Here is a 7,623-nt window from a genome sequence, read left to right as displayed (position 1 = left end):
GAAGTTCAGCAGGCCAGCGCATTCAGCAGACAGTACGGTATTGTGTACAAACACACAGTAACATTTGCACCCCCACATGACCTTCAGTTCTTCATAAATAATGTGATACAAGCCAATCTGCTTTTGTGTGAATCCCATCAACGTGAATGGCTCGCATCTTCTGGTGATGTATCTTCGTAACTTCTCCAGTGTAAAATGGATCTCTGGCACCTCTACACAGCTTCAAATTGTTTTAAACACCCACCCATTTTCTGTACCGCTTATCCTCACTAGGGTCGTGGGCGTGCTGGAGCCTATCCTAGCTATCTTCGGCCGAGAGGCGGGGTACACCCTTAACTGGTTTCCAGCCAATCACAGGGCACATGTAATCAAACAACCATTCGCACTCACATTCACACCTGCGGGCAATTTAGAGTCTTCAATCAACCTACAAGGCATGTTTTTTTTTATATGTGGGAGAAAAACCCATGCAGGCACGGGGAGAACATGCAAACTCCACACAGGCGGGGGCGGGATTTGAACCCCAGTCCTCAGAACTGTGAGGTAAATGTGCTAACCAGTCATCCACCACCTGAAGTCATTTAATTGCAGTAAGTTAGCATCCATTATTTCTGTCATGTTGTAATGGTTTGACCTGACTGATTAGAATACATGACCTGACTAGAGAATACTTTTGAAAATACTCATTATACAGTACACAAGTATATACAGCAAATGAACAAGTCATTTAAATAGACACATTGCTCCATCTTGTGATCGGATCGGTTATGGTTTTTTTAAACTTGCTGATCAGTGATCAGCCCCAAATATCCTGATCGTGTCAAGCCTATTATTTATTTATTATAAATTATTCTTATTTATATGTATTTATAAATTCATCCATCCATTTTCAACACCGCTTTTCCTAGTTAGGGTCACGAGACACTGGAGCCTATCCCAGCTGACTTCGGGCGAAAGGCGGACTACACCCTGAACTGGTCGCCAGTCAGTCGCAGGGAACATATAGACATGGACAACCATTCGCACTAAGATTCACAACGTCACTGAGTGGGAACTGAACCCACGCTGCCTGCACCAAAGTCAGGCGAGTGTACCACTACACCATCAGTGACTCTTATTTATAAATTATTATTCTTTATTAAGTCTCTTTTCTAAATACCTCATTGTCAAACGGGGAGCCACAGTCTGTGATTACACGGTCAGGCTGCCTATACTTGACAAATTGTGATTTGCACTAGAGAACTGTTGTTTCTGCCATGAGGACTGAAAGCTGTTCTATTTCCCACAAATCTGAGTATATTGAACTACTATTACCAGAAAGTCTTTGCCTGCCCGTTTGTATAGGGCCATGCTGAGGATTTGCCATGGTAGTGTGGGTGGGTGTGACAACATTGTTTCCTGTTGCTGTTTGTGTGCATATTCATTGCAAGCTGAACACTGGCTCCCAAATTATTTCATCCCATCTTGCTTGTTGGCCCAGTATGTCTCTTTTGCCTCTCTTTAGCATGCATCACCCCCAATGTGGCTTACATGAATGTGTTTTAGCATCTCTCCTTGCAATAATCTTGATATAATCACTCTCTACAAGAGGCGGGATACTCCATGTCATGTTTCTCAATAAGATGCTGGCATTGAAATAGGAGTTTCAGAGATTCAGAGAGACAGTAACCCATCCCATTAAAAATTAATACTAAAAAATAAAACAATAAATTCATAAATTATATGCTTTTCTCCCAGATGTAATAAGTAATGAGAGCATCCAGAAGTGTGTTGAAGAGGTGGGACAGCTGGTGCAAGAGGAAGGTCTAAACTGCCTCATAAACAATGCAGCTATAAACGTGGAGGGTGACATTCACACTGTTTCTGCTGAGATGATGATTAAGAACTACCACACCAATGCTGTGGCTCCTCTGATGATGACTAAGGTAAATATTTAACCATGGATTTCACAACCTATAGTTGAGTGAGGATCTTCTAAATGTTTTAGAACGTGAGAATTTTGAATGTGTAATGTCACATTCGTGTGCAATGAGAAATTATTGCAGGTGCTGTGGGATACTATTATCAAATGTCACTTGATTGGTCAGAAAATTATTTATCAAACAAAATGGACCTTTGTTCCGCTATGTACGTACGTCAGTAATGTATAGTGACAGGCGTAATTAAATGATTAACTTGATGGCAGAAGGTACAATTAACTTGTGTAACTATCCACCTGTTGCCATTCATACAAAAGAATAAGTCATGGCTTGCTGTGAGTATATCTGGTGTACATTTAACTTAATAGCAGTGGTGGTCCTAGGGGGGTCAGTTCCCCCTTAACACTGTGCTTCGACCACCCTTCCATAAAATTGAAAACACCCAGTACTGCAGTAAGACAGCAACATCAGAATCAGAATCAGAATCATCTTTATTTGCCAAGTATGTCCAAAACACACAAGGAATTTGTCTCCGGTAGTTGGAGCCGCTCTAGTACAACAGACAGTCAATTTACAGAACACTTTGGAGACATAAAGACATTGACAAAAAACAATTGTGCAAAAAGATGCAGAGTCCTCTAGCACTTAGAGCAGTTCGAATGACTAATATTGCAATAGTCCGGTGCAATGACCATTGTGCGAAGGGCGCTGAGACTTCAAGGAGTGTATGCGGTTTAAAGTGACGAGTAGTGCGATAATCTGGGACAATGTTGGTTGTGCAAAAGTTACAGATACTCCTCAATCAGTGTGCAAATGGAGCAGATGCTACTCTGGCATGAGTGGCCAGTATATGCAAATAGTGCAGCATGGCGAGACAACTACAGTGAGTGCACGAGTAATACATAATTGGCCCCACAGAAATGTGACAACGAACTCAAGTCAAAAAATTGCCTGCTTGTTGTAATGGAATTACAGGTTAGCTGTTTAAGAAGTTGATCGCAAGAGGGAAGAAGCTGTTGGAATGTCTACTAGTTCTAGTTTGCATTGATCGGTAGCGCCTACCTGAGGGAAGGAGCTGGAAGAGCTGGTGACCGGGGTGCGGAGGGTCAGAGAGGATTTTGCACGCCCTTGTCTTAGTTCTGGGAGCGTGCAAGTCCTCAATGGTGGGTAGGGGGGTACCGACAATCCTTTCAGCAGTTTTGATTATCCGTTGCAGTCGGAGTTTGTCCTTTTTTGTAGCAGCACCAAACCAGACTGTGATGGAAGAACACAGGACTGATTCGATGACCGCTCTGTAGAACTGTCTCAGCAGCTCCGGTGGCAGGCCGTGCTTTCTCAGAAGCCGCAGGAAGTACATCCTCTGCTGGGCCTTTTTGAGGACGGAGTTGATGTTGGTCGCCCACTTCAGGTCCTGAGAGATTGTAATTCCCAGGAACTTTAAGGTCTCGACAGTTGACACAAGGCAGCTGGACAACGTGAGGGGCAGCTGTGGCGAAGGATGCCTCCTGAAGTCCACGATCATCTCTACAGTCTTGAGCGTGTTCAGCTCCAGGTTGTGTCGGCCGCACCACAGCTCCAGCCGCTCCGCTTCCTGTCGATATGCAGACTCGTCACCGTCCTTGATGAGGCCGATGACAGTGGTGTCATCTGCAAACTTTAGGAGTTTGACAGTCGGGTTCGCTGAGGTGCAGGCGTTCGTGTAGAGAGAGAAGAGCAGCGGAGAGAGGACACAACCTTGGGGCGCCCCAGTGCTGATGCTGCGTGTGGATGAGGTGGCCTCCCCCAGCCTGACCTGCTGTGTTCTGCCCAGGACACTGGCAGATGGCAGGTGAGACGCTGAGCTGGAAAAGCTTGGATGAAAGGAGTTCAGGGATGATGGTGTTGAACGCTGAGCTGAAGTCCACGAACAGGATCCTCGCGTAGGTCCCTGCACTGTCGAGGTGTTCTAGGATGAAGTGCAGTCCCATGTTGACTGCATCATCCGCAGACCTCTTCACTTGGTAGGCAAACTGCAGGGGGTCCAGCAGGGGACCTGTGACACTCTTGAGGTGGTCCAGCACGAGACGTTCAAAGGACTTCATGACCACAGATGTCAAAGCGACAGGCCTGTAGTCATTCACACCTGAGATTGCAGGTTTCTTGGGGACTGGAATGATGGTGGAGCGTTTGAAACAGGATGGAACTTCGCACATTTCCAGAGATCTATTGAAGATCTGAGTGAAGACTGGAGCGAGCTGGTCCGCGCAGACTTTGAGGCAGGATGGGGACACATGGTCCGGGCCTGCCGCTTTGTTAATCTTCTGTTGTTTGAAGATGCGTCTCACATCCTGTTCATGGATGGTTAACGCAGAAGTCAGAGGTGTGATTGTGGTCGCGGGTGCGGCCGGGTGGGTGTGTGGTGTGAAACTGTCCTTTTCAAATCTGCAGTAGAAGGTATTCAAGTCGTTGGCTAGTGTGCTATTGTTCTCAGCTTGGGGGGATCGTCGCTTGTAATTAGTCAGCGATTGGAATGCATGCCAGACTGATTTAGAGTCGTTTGCACTAAACTGTTTTTCCAACTTTGCTGCATGGTTCCTCTTTGCAATGTTAATTTCTTTAGTCAGCTGGTTTCTAGCTCGATTATACAGGGCCCTGTCCCCGCTCTGATATGCGTCCTCCTTAGCTTGGCGAAGCTGCTTAAGTTTAGCAGTGAACCACGGCTTGTTGTTGTTGAATGTGCGAAATGATTTTGTTGGTACACAAACCTCTTCACAGAAACTGATATAGAATGTGACAGTGTCCGTATATTCATCCAGGCTGCCAGCTGAATTTTCAAAGACACTCCAATCTGTGCAGTCTAAACAGCTTTGAAGTTCCATCTTGGCTTCATTGGTCCACTTTTTGACTGTTTTCACTGTAGGCTTCGCACATTTAAGTTCTTGCCTGTACGTCAGTATTAAGTGAATTAAGCAGTGATCAGACGACCCCAGGGCTGCACGAGGTATAGCACGGTATGCATTTTTTACCGTAGTGTAGCAGTGGTCTAAATTATTATTTTCCCTGGTAGGACAGTCGATGTGCTGCTTGTATTTAGGGAGCTCGTGGTTGAGTTTAGCTTTGTTAAAGTCCCCGAGAATAATGAGGGGTGAGTCCGGGTGGTTTTTTTTCAATTTCGTTGACTTGTTCGGCGAGCGTTAGCAATGCGGCGTTCGTGTTAGCTTGAGGCGTTATGTAGACTCCAGCCAGTATGAATGACGCGAACTCACGTGGTGAGTAGAATGGTTTACAGTTTAAGAATAGCGACTCCAAATGCGGGCTGCCGTGTGTGCTGAGCACCGTGACGTCCGTACACCATTTTTCGTTGATAAAGAGGCATATCCCGCCGCCCTTTGTTTTCCCCGATGATTCCATGTCGCGGTCCGCTCGATGAATGTGGAAGCCGGGAAGCATGACGCCGACATCGGGTACAGCGTCGCAAAGCCAGGTCTCCGTGAAGCACATGGCTGCGGAACGTCCGAAGTCTTTACTGGTCTTTAACAGAAGATGAAGCTCGTTCATTTTGTTGGGTAGGGAGTGTACATTCGCGAGGTGGATCGACGGAAACGCCAATCTGTGTCCTCTCATGCGGAGTTTCACCTGAATGCCGGCCCGTTTCCCTCTGTGGCGCCGCTTCCGTCTCCATGCGCCGAAAACCGCGGACGCCGCTCCGGTGAGTAACTCAGGGAAAAAACTGAGTGGATATTCGAAAGTTGGTGACAGAAAGTCCGGAGTAGCCTCCTTGATGGTTAGCAGGTCTCCCCTTGTGTAAGTGAGTCGTGTAAGGTCTCCAAAGACGGACGAAAAACACAAAAACAAAGACAATACTAGAGAGCGCGTTACCGAGGCGACCACACTGGTAGGCGCCATCTTGGTAGGTGCCATCAGCATCACATGCACACTAACTACCCACTTGCTGCACAAGAAAAGGAGCAAGGAGTCACAACACAGAGCACAACCTACACTTACGGTAAAGCACAACAAAAACGAAAAGCAACAGGTGAGTTAAAAAAAGTATTATGGGTAAACACAAGAACGCCTAACATTATGATTGATACGTAATTACTGCATGTACAACATGCCGCAAGGCATGCCGGAAGGTCTCCATCTCTTGGTACCATAGTAAGTACTGTAAATATTAAAATTGTGATATTGCACCGACACAAAAGGCGTAATTGATGCATGTCGCTTTAAATCAATATTCTAGCAGAATTCTTTAGTGCATTTTGTTTCAAACCCCAGCACTGAGTTACCATCCACCTGGCAAGAAGCAATCAGAACCAAGAAATAATTGCCATGAACTACAAAGAAAATACTTCTGGTCAAAAATTGTTAGCCAACTTCATAAATTATGATAGCAGCCTGTCAGACCAGACAGGCGTTAATGTCAGCTTTAATTGATTGGATGCTTCTACCTAACACAAAACAATGCAAGCCTACAGCAGTAGCTTTTTATAATACATGTTATTCATGTAGACCTGCAGTGTTGCGGAAATGTTGTGTATTCCTCTCCACTGCTCATTGTTACTTTTAAAAATAGGAATATGTGATACATAGAAGATGTCTAGCTTCAGCTAATGTGCAGTCTAGTCAAGCTTGAGAATACAATGAACGAATGTACTGAATACACTTACAAAGTAAAAAAAAATACGATTAACTAATATGATCAATAAATACTGTACCATGAATCAATAAATTTAGACCGATGTGAATGTGCTTGTGTGCGGGCATGCGTGTCGATGCACTTGTGTGTGTGTGTGTGCGTGTGTGTGTGTTAAAACTCTACCTCTCTGACAACACCCCTGGTCCCAGCTAGGGCCCATCCCCCCTGAGTAAAACTGGTCTTGAACTGCCACTGCTTAACAGGCCAAGATTTCACACCGAGTAAGTAAATTTATGATTAAATTGAAACAAGATCATCATTAGTTCAGTGTACAGTACAGTACTTTTTGTAACATTTTTGTTTAGTGGTGTGCCATTTTTTGAATGTAAACTGTGTGCCTTGGCTGAATAAGGGTTGGGAAACTGTTTTAGAAGGAGCTTACAGTGTCCATATGAGCTACATTTATTGAAAATTTAAAGAAGTTTTCTCTTTGCTCATGACAGGCCTTTCTTCCTCTGCTAAAGAACGCTGCTTCCAGAGAAGCAAGTGGTACCATAAGCATGGGCATCCAGAGGGCTGCTGTCATTAACATGTCTTCTAAGCGGGGCTCTATACAGCTTAACAAGGGGGAGTACGCCAACGACTCTAAATTGTACCCCTACATCGTCTCCAAGGTTTGTTGTGCGTAATGTAAGCATTTTACATGTATATTTTCTGTAGATTGTCTGGTTATGACAGACATCGTTCTATTGCATCTCCAGTGACAAATAATGTTTAAAGTCAAAGAGACATTGGTCTGTGTAGGTGGAACGGTGGACAGCTGATTAGCACATCTGCCTCACAGTTCTGAGGACCTGGGTTCAAATCCGGCCTTGATTGCCTGGGTTTTCTCCGGGTGCTCCGGTTTCCTGTTACATGCCAAAAACATGTATGGTAGATTAATTGAAGACTCTAAATTGCCCGTAGGTGTGAATGTGAGTGCAAATGGTTGTTTGTTTATATGTGCCCTGCAACTGGCTGGCGACCGGTCCTGGGTGTACCCCGCCTCTCGTCCAGAGTCGGCTGGGATAGACTCCAGCATATCCG

At 45.2% G+C, this 7,623-nt stretch overlaps 1 protein-coding gene across 1 annotated transcript; it reads left to right on the top strand.

Moving 5' to 3' along the window:
• Window positions 1-584: 584 nt before the first annotated feature.
• si:dkey-12e7.4 (uncharacterized protein LOC558132 homolog) lies at window positions 585-7,272 on the top strand (the record flags this gene model as incomplete). The annotated part of the gene is made up of 4 exons (XM_061772804.1): window positions 585-594; window positions 1,738-1,925; window positions 7,041-7,211; window positions 7,258-7,272. Coding segments are annotated over 4 exons (384 nt in total), but the record flags the coding sequence as incomplete, so codon positions are not given.
• Window positions 7,273-7,623: the final 351 nt, after the last annotated feature.

This window comes from Phyllopteryx taeniolatus, chromosome 5 (assembly GCF_024500385.1).
Source record: "Phyllopteryx taeniolatus isolate TA_2022b chromosome 5, UOR_Ptae_1.2, whole genome shotgun sequence".
NCBI lineage: Eukaryota > Metazoa > Chordata > Actinopteri > Syngnathiformes > Syngnathidae > Phyllopteryx > Phyllopteryx taeniolatus.
The sequence above is the reverse complement of the archived record's forward strand: the minus strand, read 5'-3'. Positions and strand labels throughout refer to the sequence as shown.